The sequence below is a fragment of the Phoxinus phoxinus genome, assembly GCF_949152265.1.
Source record: "Phoxinus phoxinus genome assembly, chromosome: 2".
In the NCBI taxonomy this organism is placed as follows: Eukaryota; Metazoa; Chordata; class Actinopteri; order Cypriniformes; family Leuciscidae; genus Phoxinus; species Phoxinus phoxinus.
Genome location: NC_136877.1, coordinates 32,532,856 through 32,546,937, shown reverse-complemented (window position 1 = coordinate 32,546,937; position 14,082 = coordinate 32,532,856). Strand labels below are relative to the sequence as shown.

Below are 14,082 nucleotides of genomic sequence, written 5' to 3'. Positions count from 1 at the left end.
CTGTCCCGCAATCAAATCGAGCGCGGGCCCCAGAGCACTCTCTCCCTCGCTCCCTCTCTCTCTGTTCCGCATTCAAATCGAGCGCGCCCCGGCCCTCGATCTCATTCTCTCCCTCTTATTCTCTCTCTCAAACGCACGACCAAAAACCTCTGTAAATCGCTCCCCGCGCGTGCGAGGTGTGCGTTACTACTGCTAAAGAGCACCAGCTTAAAGCAGAATAATCTCTCTCTCTCTCTTTATCTCTCTCATCCGCTATTCGTGTCTTGTATTGTTTACTGTAAATTATGTACATAGATATAATCGGTGTATAATCAATATGTGTAATCCGTTATATTCTGTAGTTTGCATTTATTAAAACAATATATTCAAGACTGTGTCTGTGAAAAAACGCTCGTAAAACCACAAACGTCAATGAGACTAAAAGATCCAAGAGCTGCCAGAGCTCTTATTATTTACTAGTTTTAATTTTATAAACACAGGAAAATTAATGTTCACGGCCAGAAAATTAATGTTTCTTGGAGGTTATAAGGAGATAGCTTTACTGAGAGGTTGATGGGTGATCTTTGATGGTTTTTGCAGGACAAACACCTATTTGATCATTACATGAATTTCCCTTAAAGGTTATCTCATAATCGAAATTAAATAAGATTATTGATATCTGAATGAGGAATTATAAGACGTTGTGATCAATTATTCATATATTCGTATAATCTAGACATTTTCAATTTCGATAATTTAATGTAAAGTAATATGCAGAATATTAATCATATTCATGATTAGTTATTAAAATTCCCTATAGATCATTTGAGCTAATTCATACGGACCAAGAGTCCGAGGCATAAGGTCTACAAGTTTAAACAACTGTTTTTTGTATTTAAATATATTTTAAAATGTAATTTATTCCTTTGATGGCAAAGCTGAATTTTCAGTAGGAATTACTCAATTAAAAAAAATGATTTATTGTCACCTTTGAACAAGTCAATGCATAATTTCTGGATAAAAGAATTAATTTCTACTGACTCTAAACTTTTGAACGGTAGTATATAGAAGTGTCTGCAAGAGTTCTGTGTGAAATACGTGTAGTACTTTTTAGAAAATGTATATACTTAATGTTTATACACGATGGGGTTAAATTGAGGAGTAAATAGCAACTCATTCTTAATGTTTGAATATAGTCAAAATATACTGTAACAAAAATGGACTCTGATGTTTACCTTTCAAACAACCATCAATTCAAGACACACACACACGTTTTGTTTTTGTTTTTATGAAAACTTGTTTTATCCATATGATTTTTATACTCAACAAACTTAAAATAAATACATTTTTAGTACGGTCTGTAAACAGTTTTCCTCATGGGGAATGGGGACTGAAATTTTGTCCCCACAATGTCAATAATTTCGGGTTTTACTATCCTTGTGAGGACTTTTGTTCTCCACAATGTAGGAAATACTTGGGTCACACACACCAAAACTAGTACTGTATTAACAAGCCGTATGGATTAATAGATGTTGTTAAGACCATGATAACATGATAATGGACCTAATCACCAATAATGGACAGTTTTTGGAAGACTGAACAGCATCAGATGACTTAAGCTAAATGGCAAGTGCTTGGTTTAGCAACAGCTATAGCTGTACTCATCCATGATCGCAGCACATAATCTGTTAAACCTCATTTTACAATGGACTTTCTTGTGTGTATGTTTTAAGGAATGAGGAATAGTACAAAAATCACATGTCTCATCAGTGTGGAGGGAGGCCACTCCATCGACAGCAGTTTACCAGCACTACGCATGTTCTACCAGCTTGGAGTAAGATCCATGGCCCTCACACACACCTGCAACACGCCATGGTAAATACTCACCATACATGTACAACACAATAACAATAATGATGTGTACAGTCATAAAAACAAATTTATTAATAGTGAATTGAGAGAGGAACACAAATGTAACACATGCATATTGGCAGACATACTGTCCCAGAATTTTATTTAATTTATTTTTATTTTTGGTCTGTTTCATATAGTTCAATTATTCAACATTCTATAATGTCTCTTGTAGGGCTGAGAGCTCATCTAGTTTTTACCGATTTTACCAGCGGAAGAACAACAGCTTGACAGAATTTGGCAAGGTAAGGTTTTCATACTGATGGATATAAGTGAATGAATCAATATGAATATAAATATAACTTTATATATTATATATAAGTTTAATTTGAGATTGTTACAGTTGAAAGTTAGATAGAAAATAGAAAGTTACAGTATTTAGTGGGGAATATGACCCTGTATTAAAGGCCTCTTTTGACTTCTATATTTGGAAATCCCTTTATTGTGTCCTCTTTTTGAACCCAAAGACTAGAGACAAAAAAATACTAGAAGGTCAAAGACTTTTTTTCTTTTCATTTTTTGCTAAACAATGCCTTAGATCTTGGAGAAAATATTCATGATCATGATTTTTATATCCTGTTTGTACAGTAGTTCATTGTTCTTAAAAAATATTGTGAGCATATGTGTTCTAGAATTGCTTATTTTATTTACCTAGGAGATATGAAAGACTAAACAACAAGTTGTTGTGGACAATTGACCTATTATGTGATATGAATCAAGTACATTAGAAAAACTTCAGCATGCTCTTCAAAATCTAAATCTACTGTTTTCATAATTATGATGCATACTTGTTCTTGAAGTGTAACAACAATTATCAGTACATATTTTGCAGTGGAATTCACTTTGGCACTGATTATGTTTGATGTACATCATACAAATTTACCCTAACTACCCTGGCTTGAATTGAACTTAATGGATCAGAACTAACTGCTTTGCATTAGTAATTAATGAATTTAACCATTTCCTAATGTCTATCTTTACCTGCTCACCCCAGGCAGTGGTGAAAGAGATGAACCGGTTGGGAATGCTGGTTGATCTGTCTCATAGCTCCTGGGAGACAGCCAGAGCAGTGTTAAACCATTCTACCGCTCCAGTTATTTTCAGCCACTCGTCAGCCTATACTATCTGTAACAATACTCGCAATGTACCCGACGACCTACTACTGCGTCTGGTGAGACTGTTGTTTGGTTTGCTACATTAAAGGAGTAGTTCACTTTAAAATTAGCCCATGATTTACTCGCACTCAAGCCATCCTAGGTGTATATTACTTTCTTCTTTCTGACGAATACAATCTGAGTTATATTACAAAAATACCCTTGCTCTTCAAAGCTTGATAATGGCAGTGAATTGCAACCTACTAGCCTGGGAAAACCCAGACCACTTCCGGCAAATTTAGATTTGCTCTGCAAGTGGGTCTGGCAAAGAGCCCATTGAAACCCATTTCCAATCCGCCGAAATCGCGGCACCAATCAGAAACGTTTTACACGATGACGACAGAGCAGAGACGGTGACGCAGATTTTGTACATTACAGAGATGGATGCCGCCGTGGAACATCACAACATCACTCGTTCGAATCAGCTATCGCGTCTGTTTCAAGCGATTTAAAATGGTCATTTTCGTTAACACAAACAGAGAATTGCTGAGAGTCTCGAGATGTTTCTCCGTCGCTCTGCATACGTCATGTCATTCATCGCTCTGATTGGTTTTAGATCTTTCCGACGTCCGTTGGTGACGCCCCTGTGGAAATGAATTGTCTATGGAGCTTTGCCAGACCCTTACTCAGTTACAACTGAGAGGGTCTGGGTTTTCCCAGGCTAGCAACCTACAGTTTGAAGCTCAAAAAAGTTAATCTATCCATTATAAAATAACTCCACATGGCTCCGGGGAGTTAATAAAGGCATTTTGAAGCAAAGTAATAAGCTTGTGTAAGAAAAATATGCTTATTTATTTAAAATTCTAGCTTCCGGCCTGACGACCTACTTACGTCCAAAGCGCAACTTAAGCAACTTGTGACGTCGGAAGTAGCGTAGTGCGTCATGCCGTAGCGTATATATCATATGTATATGAGTATAATCGCATAAGTTGTGCTTTACACTTAAGTCGAATCTGTATGTATGTTCGTTTGGCCGGAGGCTATTTATTCTAATCTATAAAGTTTCAAATATGAATATTTTTCTTACACAAACTCATCGCTTTGTCAGAAGGCCTTTATTAACCCCCCGGAGCCGTGTGGAGTTTGTTTATGATGCATGGATTCACTTTTTTTGAGCTTCAAGCAATTCACTGTCATTATCAAGCTTGGAAGAGCCAGGATATTTTTTTAAATAACTCAGATTGAATTCGTCTGAAAGAAGAAAGTCATATACACCTAGGATGACTTGAGAGTGAGTAAATCATGGGTTAATTTTAATTTTAAAGTGAACTACTCCTTTAAGTCCTATGTGGACAGGACTAGATTTCCTGGAGGACGTTAGATAATTTTGTGTTTTACAGGCATACTTTGTAATTTGAATACCCTCTGAAACGGCAATGTCTGTGTTCCTGTCTGAATGCGAATGTGTCTGTGATTGCTGATTTTGTACTATCCCAGCGATTCTCCTTTTTATTTTACCTACCTGAGAAACTGCACACCAGTCTTCCGCATGCTTTCATTTCAATATCTAGAAAACTAGAAAACACATCTAGAAATAAACAGAGATGTTCCGCCGAATCGGTATGTGGATTCCGATATCGGGTGATAAGAATTGTAACTCAAATGTCATTTAGAAAGCTAGTCCTGTCCGAATAGGGCTTTAGACATAGTTATCAAAAAAAAACTAATTGCCAGTTTCCAAATCTCTAAAATGCAGATTTGTCTCACTAACAAAGACAATAGTGTAAATTGTACACTCTTTTCTACTTTTACCTGCATAACATGTTTGATATTATGAAAAGGACAAACTTTGCTTTCTTTCTAGAAAGAGAATGGCGGGCTTATCATGGTGAATTTCTACAGAAGTTTTGTTGCATGTTCAAATATCCCAACCGTGTCTGTTGTGGCTGGTAAGACAACAGACACAATTTATTATTATTTTTTTATAATTTTTTTTAACTTTTTTTTTCATTAGAAACATGTTTTTTGTTTTTTTGTTTTTTTTTAGATCATTTTGATCATATAAAACTTGTGATTGGCACTGAAAGCATTGGGATTGGAGCAGACTTTGATGGAGCACAAGGGTAAGTAAACATTTCATCTATATTTACGTTACAGAAATCTCATGCATGAAATGCACACTTATTTGCTAACGTGCCTCTACGGATTCCATGCTTGCAGTATTCTGCAGAAAACATCATAGATTTCTGCCGAATTTAAACACAACTGTTTTACATATGCTACACCCCTTGCATGCCCATTTATAGATATTAGACTGATTCAATAATGTTTTCATACCAATAAGTATAGTACTCTCAGCACCATTAAACACATTTTACAATATTTAAATTCATTCCAAAGATTTCCACACATATCCCTAAGAATCACAAATAAAAGCATACAGATTCCACGTGGCTTGTGCCCCTTAACTAAATGTTTGTTTGTGTTAAAGTGTGCCTGCTGTGTTTTCACAGATTCCCTGAAGGGCTTGAGGATGTCTCCAAATATCCAGCACTAATTGAGGAGCTGATATCAAGGAACTGGAGTGAGGAAGAGCTGGCAGGAGTGCTAAGACTGAACTTCCTTAGAGTGTTCCAAAAGGTTGAGAAGGTCAGGAAATAATTTATTGTGTTCAGTTCATTTGAATTAGGTCAGTAAAAATAGCTATCAATCATGGCATCTTTAGGGTTAGTACAAATATATACTGTAGCGCACACATAGTAAACGATTCACCCTTGCGATAAACATTAGTGAACATAACATACACTCTTAAAAATAAAGGTTCCACTTCCAAAAGGGCTTGTTGAGTTTTTTTGTGTGTGATTCCATAGAGTTTTTGGTCCCCTTAAGAACCTTTTAGTGAACAGTTCTTTAAAAAAAAAAAAAAGATTTAAAGAACATTCTAATTATCTGAAGAATCCTTTTCCACTATAAAGAACCTGTGAAATGGAAAGTTTTCCATGAATGTAAAAGGTTGTTCATGGAACCATCAATGGTAGTAAAGAAACTTTATTTTTAAGAGCGTAGTATTATGTACTTAAAAAATATACTTAATGTCCATGTTTGTTGTAGACTGTTCTCTGATGTAACAGGCCTTTACTGATTATTTTATCTTTGGTCACAGTCAGCACTTGTGAATATCCTTTTGGTTTTCTGTGAATATAGCAAAGCTTTTAACTCTTTAAAGGTCTTCTCTTCTTGACTTATTTTTTTTTTGCACTGGGCAACATTACTCATACACTCATTACAGCCACGTACAAAAAAAATAATATATATACATTTTCTCTTCGTCCACCATCACCTGACCCCTTCTGTGAAATTACAGTTGTTATTACAACTCCCTCTTCAAAAAAGCATTACATCTCAAATCTGTTTCTCCTATTACCCCCTATCCCTGGTTATCAGTGAACCGCTCCAAAACCAAACAGACTATATACCATGACGGAAATAATATACATATCACACCTTACCATGCTCATCTAGATAAGGTGTGATAAGCTTCCTGCAAATGTCACTGCACAAGAGATGTAATCTAGCTGCACTTAGTTTGTACTGCAACCAGGCCAGCTGACAGTCTTGCCTGGGCCCGGGACGAGATAATCTTAGATGCCCCCCAACCGTATGGGTTCTTGACCACTATTTCAGTTCTGTACGCATCACTTCCACAAGCTACAGAAAACCCTGTCTTCTCGTGACTTAATTTTGCTTTGTTGTAGATTTACATCTTTTTATATATTTGGATATTTCAAAACACCTTTTAAAAAAATAAATCAACATTCTTTTAATCCACTTTAAGCATGTATGTACCGAAATAAGAGACATTTTTTTATAGTTTCAAGTATATAAAAAAAGTGTGTTCATAGCACACAGCACACATACCGGTGTATATATAAAAAATAAAAGAAATATATATGAAAATGTTATATATATCTCTCTCTCTCTCCATATGTTCAGGTACGTGATGAAATGCAATACACTTTACCCAGCGAAGTTGAAATCCCATTTTTGGAAGCAAACAACAGCTGTCGTGTGATACTGACTAATCCAGTCAGGTACGACAGTAGCTATCGAAATGGAAAAACTTCATTGGTGCCTGTAAGAGCTATCGCCTGGTTTATCATACTTTTGATCCAGTTACTGTAATCTACATTAAGACAATGCATCTTCCAGAGACAGTATACAAATCAAATGTTCTACGACACAATGCCTTAAGATTGCCTTGCCAACACTTGATTTAAATCTTACGACAAGAAGTTGGAGTACATTTTCTGACTGCAACTGACACTTTGCAGTTTTGGAAACTTATGTTTGGTAACAGTATATGAAGAAGACCATACATTAGCTATGCATATTAATAAACCATTATAGTGCACAGATGACATTTCAGTAAATTAATGAAAAATAGAGTTTTGTGTTCAGCTCATGAGATAACAAAATTAAGTAACAAACAATCTGCATTGTTGCATTATTTGTAGACCCATAGCATATCAGTAAGAGACATCTATTTCTTTCGTTCTGTTTCTTTTTTGTGGCAGTAGCAGCGTTAAAAGTTTATTATTATTAATATTACAATAATTATTGTTATTATTTGTTTCCGAACACATTTCTCAAACACTCGTTTTACTTCTTACCTTGGACCAACAAGTAAACGCACACCACTGAGCAAGTTGACATTTTGAACTGCTCAAACTTAGAAATTAATCTTTTGGAAGCACCAGAGAGCCCATAGTGTATGCTTATATTTATCTTCATATGATACATAATACTTTATTATATTTTACGATAATACTATATTAAATGTAAATTATTAAATGAGGAAAAAAAATACTCCTCACCTTTACGATGCAATATCACCTGTTTTTAGCTACCTCCTTTTAGTTAAACCATGAGGTTTGCAGTTCAAGGTTGTCTTATTTTCTCCCAGGCAAAAATTATATTTTACAATACAAAATAGCATATTCTGCAATTCATAGTGCACTTTATTGTAACTTTCATATTTTTATAGTATTTAAAATATATTTATCTTAATACTATACACAAGTCAACTGCATGTTTCATTGAAGTGTTTAATCTTTCACTTCAACATGGAACACTATACAGATGTAACACTATACAACCGGTAAAATATCATTGCCTTTATATTTCAGATATAAATGTTGTTAGTCAAGTCTTCCATGTTTTCTTCTATTTGTATAACAAATGTATATTGTCTGTACAGTTATCATGCCCTAACAAAAATAAAGACTTTGTATCAGTATCCAAAATGTCTCCTTCTCAATGCGAGTTGCGTACTAAAATTCAGTACATTGAAAATAACAAAACTGTTCATTTACAATCTCTTAAAAATAAGTGATAAAATGCAGTTATAAATTACAAAATCTACAGAGCTATATCCAATATTTATCCCATTCCAGCTCCTTTGGTTATTTTCTAAAGCGAATACATCCAATACAATGGGGAGTCTCTACAAATAAATAATAAAGACAAAATAAATAAAAAATAGAAGCACTCAAATAGAAATTTAAGGTCAGCACTTGCTATAGTTTAAGTTCAGCAATAGAATGGGAGTCTTGAATGTACTAGGAAGCACTAGATCTGTTACATGGCCAGTAAAAGTCATGATAATTGCGTGTTTTTCGTCCTATATATTAACAAAATGTTATGCATGTAATTTTATATATTAAAAGGATATGTTTTTTTTTCTTCTTTTTTTTTTTCTTGGTTCTGGCCCAAACCACAATTTTCTCTAATTGATTGTTAGCTACCTTGAAAGTGCATGTTGCTACACCAGATATACAGTATGTAGTGTAGTGATGGAAAAAGCTCAAATGTTTTAAAGGTATTGTCTATTTAATGTATTACGTAAGCATTGTTGTTGCGGGAATCGTCTGTTATTTTGTGTAGCAAACATGGCCTACATTCCAATGTGATTCCAAATGTTATGGCATGATTTGGAATTAGTTCATTTGAAAAGGTACACATCTGAAACAGTTCTAACATGCTATTGAAATATTTAAAGTGAAATTAATGTATTGAATAGTGCCATTTTAGTTTATCATTGATTATATATTTAGGCTGGCATAAGATGTTCAGTATGCATACACCAATTTTTTGACTTGCACTAAATATAGTTTACAGTAACACGCAGTAACAGTGGTCTATGAATTGATCTTTGGCCTTTCATGAATAGATGGTGATGACCTCACGACCTCCACCTCTCACAAGCAACACTCTTTCTAGACCCTCAGTCAACACCTCAAGAAATTCCATATCTGAAACCTACGAGTTAAAGAAACAGCCTGAGAAGTATTTGCCCAGTTTTGCCCAAATGAGGAATTATTTTATGGCCGATTTATCCATATTCTGCCAAAACTAAGCACAAAAGCAATAGCCTATTGAAGAATTTCCCTGGTAAAATGAAATAAATAGAAAGCTTTACAGTGTTTTTTAACAATCACTACAACACATTTCTCAATATGTAGGTCACTTTTTCAAAACTCTTCACACAGTGAGCACAACAACTGTGTATGTGGGCTAAACTGGATCATTTATCATTGCTTTGGCACAAGTTTAACATACACCGGATAAGATGTTGCTATCCTTTGTGCTAGCATGTACCTGATAACTGCTGTTGGTGGTTGAAGCAGCTACACGGAGACCAGTTAGTGAGGAAAGGATGACACAGGAGTTCTCAAGTGGGCACCCTCCTTCTTCAACGTTTCATTGATAAGCCCTTGACGCCTTCAGAGGGCTCAATGGAGAGTTCTGGCATCTCCGAATCACCCCCCTCTGTTTCCTTCCATGCCACTAAATTATTTTCGGGGCCCAGCTAGGATCTTGCTTTTTTTTCTTCATCCATGGCCACTGGCTACTTCTTTCTGCCACCTCTGACAAGGCTTTGATGACAAGGCGTAAACTCCGGCCTCTAATTTTCATGTCCCTGAGGAGTCTGGTAGTTGACGCCGCCACAAAGCCTCTAAATCAAATCCCACTTTCACAGGGTACACTTTGGTGCTCCAGCTCCCATTCTGCTCCTGAACTGTCTCCTTTCCTGAATGAGGCACTTGATCTCCTGTTGCCTCATGGAAACTGGTGCATTTTGAATGTTCTTTGCACCTTTCTTTACTTTCACACCAAAGCGCTCTACACCGTTACCTTCATTTTTCTTTCCACTGGCCCCTGCACTTGCTCTAAGATCCTGATCAAGTCAATATTAACTGTTTCCCAGAAACGGTTATTATTGCATACCTGCAATTTATGGCCCATCTCTGTAGTTGCTGTACCTGTCTCCGCCATATTATCTTGTACCGTGCTGCTAATATTCATAGTTATTTCCAGTCCAGAATCAATTACCTTATTGTCAGCCAATTAGTCTTATTGTACCCCCACTCTTGCATACTCTAGGGGTATTCTCTTTTGTTAGATAGCCCTAGTCTGTCACATCGGGGGCTATTCCCTCTTGTCAGCTGTCTCTCCAAGCCGCCACAAGGTATTTCCCCTGTTGTCAGCTTATCTTTACCAGAAGTCACTGGAAAAAAACGTTTAGCATCCCGTGCTAAGGGATGGAAGAGTCCTCATGAAAGATCTGTACTCTTTCAACTGCTGCTCTATCGCTCTACACCACCATGGTATCACATTGAGTATAGCCTCTCCACTTTTAAACAGATGACACACAAATCATGTGTATCTTGATCTTCTGGTGTGATAAACCACACACAGTGTTACACATCTCATAAATCTGCCAGTTGGGCTGCCAACTCTCACGCATTGAGTGTGAGACTCACACAATTGGCCCTTTTCACACACTCTCACGCCACACATCCATTTTCTCACGCAGAAAAAAATCGCGGAGCAAAGAGGACACTGACAACGACAGACAAGACAGAGCAGGTTACTTTGATTTAAAATAAATTATCAGCTCTCAGATTCTGTCAATTTTATTACGCAATTCAAACAATAATACCGTTTTGGCGCTTGTAAATGCAACATGACAGATCTCTGTAGCGCCTCAGTTCAAGCGGCACGTGACCCGATCAACTCTAACTCTATAGACACCGCAATACACACCGCAACCTGAAGTCAAAGAAGCTGATGTTTTCTTTTAGGCGGCCTTTTGTAGCTGATCTGTGACGTCATCTGACTGCAGTAACCAATTAAAATTGGCATATATTCACAAGTGCTTCAGAGACCGGATCATGCGAAGTGTTCCCATAGTTTCAACTCAAAGAAGCAGCGTTGAGTTCCACTTTGAAAGATAACTTTGTGCGTTTAAAAAAAAAAGTGACCCAAGTATTAAGAAATGTGTCTAAGTGATTATATATATAAAAACACTGTAATATAGTACTTAAGAGCATAGAATTATCTGTGAAGGATACAGTTTTCATCTCCCTCTGTGTTGCGTGGAGGTCCTGGCATGTTCAGCAGCACGAGTCTAGCATCGTGGGATTTATTAACAATAACCTCATTCAGCTTCACAGCTGTGTGCATCCGCCGAACATTTGATTGGTCACTGTAACAAACAAACAAACAAACAAACAAACACACACACACAAAGTTTTGATTTAAACTAAGGTAGATCAATATCTTTTGCAAATGTGCAAAATAAAATAAGTACTACTATCATGGCTCTAATTTGCTTTTGGGGAAAATAGGCAGTGCTACATTGAAAGTAAGCAAGCATGCACACCTGCATAGTTTACTTATGTAAAAAAGGAAGAACAACAAGGAACATGTTTCAGTGATCCTCTTTATACTTAATAAAAAATAAAAAAAAATAGGTCTACTGTTCAAAGTAAAACTTATCAACTTATTTCAGATACTGTGCAGTGGTGCATTCCAGTTTTTGTTCCTGCTTGCCTACTTACGGTTTAATGCTGATTAGTTCTCTGAAGTTTTCTGGTGCATTGCTTCGGTTTCGTCTTTCTGCTTCTATTTTTTCACTAGTCCAAGTCATCTGGTTTTTCTCTGGTAATACTTCAATGGTTTCCTCTTCTTCATCGGAGTATAAACTGCCCATTCTGATCAGCGAGTGTCTATCCTTCACTAGTTGGGCCTACATTGAAGAGTAATGAGACCACATTTTAAAGAGCTGCTACTGCATATATTTGGCTTTTACAGACAACAAGACATTAAATGTGTCAGTACTAGTATGGGTCACTAAGTATGACCTGCCTAATTTTTTGACACGAAATGCTGCATTTCATGAAATTTGGTTACACTTTTTTTACAGCCAATTGTTGTTGATTTTTCAGCCGAAATGTAGTCATCAAATTTGGTGAACAAAATTCTAAATTACTAACTGATTTCCATGGACATAATGGTGAATGTACTTTTAATTTTGTGGATAACAGAAAACAAAATATACCCAACATGTCACAATATGCCTTATGTCCACAAATTAGTAATTTTATACTGTATTAAATATGAATTGTGTCCACAAAACAATATGGATCTTAAAAATAGTGTCACAATAATGACAGAAGCATGTTTACCACTGTGTCACATCACCTTTCCTTTTAATTACACTTTTTAAATGTTTTTAATGGGAATTGAGTATACTAATTGTCTAAGTTTTGCTAGAGGAATTCTCTAGCAATCTCGCCTGATAAAAGACTGGTAAACAGTCTGTGGTCATCGTTCTCCTTTTCGTGATGGGCCACACATTTTCAATAAGAGACAGATCTAGACTGCAGGCAGTCAAGCTCATCCCTACTACGGTGAAGTGTGTCTAGAAACCACTCTGTTTTAGCATGTGCAGATTCTGCAGAATGAGGCCTGATATTGTCTCTGTACAATCCTAATATATGCCTTCAGGTCAGTGGTACCTTCACACACATGCAAGTCACCCGTTTGTACTAATGCACACCCATACCATGGCAGATGTTTGCTTTTTGTTCCTGTCACTGATGAAAGTCTGTATGGTCCCTTTAAGTCTTTGGGACTGAGAACTTGATGTCTGTTTTTCCCAAAAACAAGCTGAAATGTGGACTCATCTGACCACAATACAGATTTCCACTGTCTGAGATGAGTTTGGGCCCAGAGAACTTAGTGCCATCTCGGCATAGAACAGATGTATAGCTTTCTCCTCGCATAAAATAGATATAGAGATTCAAGTGGCATTCCTTAATGCAGCAGCAGACTGTGTTAAGGGAAATTAGTTTTCCAAAGTACTCCCGAGCCCATGTCGCTTTGTTAAACACAGTAGCATGACGGTTTCTCATGCAATGCCATCTGAGGGTAGCCTAGAAATCTAGACGGACCCTAGCGGCAGCAAAATTTATTTTGCAGCCAGGGTAGTCTAGCATAGCCTGACTACGTCAGACTTCGTACTTCCGCTCAATTTCATTTCGCTTCTGTACTTAGTCTGAGACATCGACATGTATCTCAGTTTTCCTCTGGCCTGAAAACAGCCGGCCAATCAACGTACAGAGGGCGGGCTGAGAGCCGTGACGTAGACGCTAAGCACCGAGTTTGAGATTGGGGAAATCGAAAACAACCGCGGATATGGAGACAAGGGATGCAATTCGCTCTGTTATGGAGAATATTCCCGGCATTTCCAAACTGAAGGACGAACAAGAAGAGTGTTTGGTAAACATTTTGAATGGAGGTGATGTCGATATGTGATATCTAGGTCTCTTTTATCTGTCGAGCTCGAACTGGCACCCTTTTGACAGGTCAGTGTCTCCTTTTTTTTCAAGTTCGTAAATATTGCCATGTCATGCTGTAATCTTGCAATTAAGTTGCAGCATTTCGGACAGACTCGAAATGAACAAAGAGCTGTGTTTGATATAACTAATCCTAACTTTGACAGTTGGCTGCAAATATTTTCATGTTTCTCTTTACTGTCAAATAATAGTTTAGAGGCCCCGATTGTGCCGTGGATGCGTAGATTTACATCACATAATCTACAAAAGTCGTTGACAGCCATGTTCACTCCGGTATTTGTCTCGATGGCTTCGTTTTAGCATTATTTATAATGTGTTTACAGTGGCAGTTCGATGCTGCTGAGCTGGCGCATAACCAAACGTTATGTGATTGGCTTACGGGTAACCAATGATTT

At 36.8% G+C, this 14,082-nt stretch overlaps 2 protein-coding genes across 3 annotated transcripts in view; one reads left to right on the top strand and one right to left on the bottom strand.

Annotated features, from left to right (window-relative positions):
• dpep2 (dipeptidase 2) overlaps positions 1-7,994 on the top strand; it is a gene marked incomplete at its 5' end in the record, with an annotated part of 32,224 nt that extends 24,230 nt beyond the window's left edge. The window contains 7 exons of the mRNA XM_079594029.1: positions 1,713-1,854; positions 2,066-2,135; positions 2,885-3,061; positions 4,849-4,933; positions 5,032-5,107; positions 5,498-5,633; positions 6,978-7,994. Coding sequence (XP_079450155.1) covers positions 1,713-1,854; positions 2,066-2,135; positions 2,885-3,061; positions 4,849-4,933; positions 5,032-5,107; positions 5,498-5,633; positions 6,978-7,166 — 875 coding nt within the window. The 3' untranslated portion in view covers positions 7,167-7,994. The remainder of the gene's footprint in view (positions 1-1,712; positions 1,855-2,065; positions 2,136-2,884; positions 3,062-4,848; positions 4,934-5,031; positions 5,108-5,497; positions 5,634-6,977) is intronic.
• Positions 7,995-8,259: 265 nt separating this feature from the next.
• Positions 8,260-14,082, bottom strand: part of slc12a4 (solute carrier family 12 member 4) — a 34,687-nt gene continuing 28,864 nt past the window's right edge. For both annotated transcript variants that reach the window (XM_079593971.1, XM_079593972.1), the window contains exons 22-24: positions 11,888-12,075; positions 11,399-11,532; positions 8,260-9,295 (exon numbers count right to left, since the gene is read on the bottom strand). In XM_079593971.1, coding sequence (XP_079450097.1) covers positions 9,204-9,295; positions 11,399-11,532; positions 11,888-12,075 — 414 coding nt within the window. In that variant the 3' untranslated portion in view covers positions 8,260-9,203. The remainder of the gene's footprint in view (positions 9,296-11,398; positions 11,533-11,887; positions 12,076-14,082) is intronic.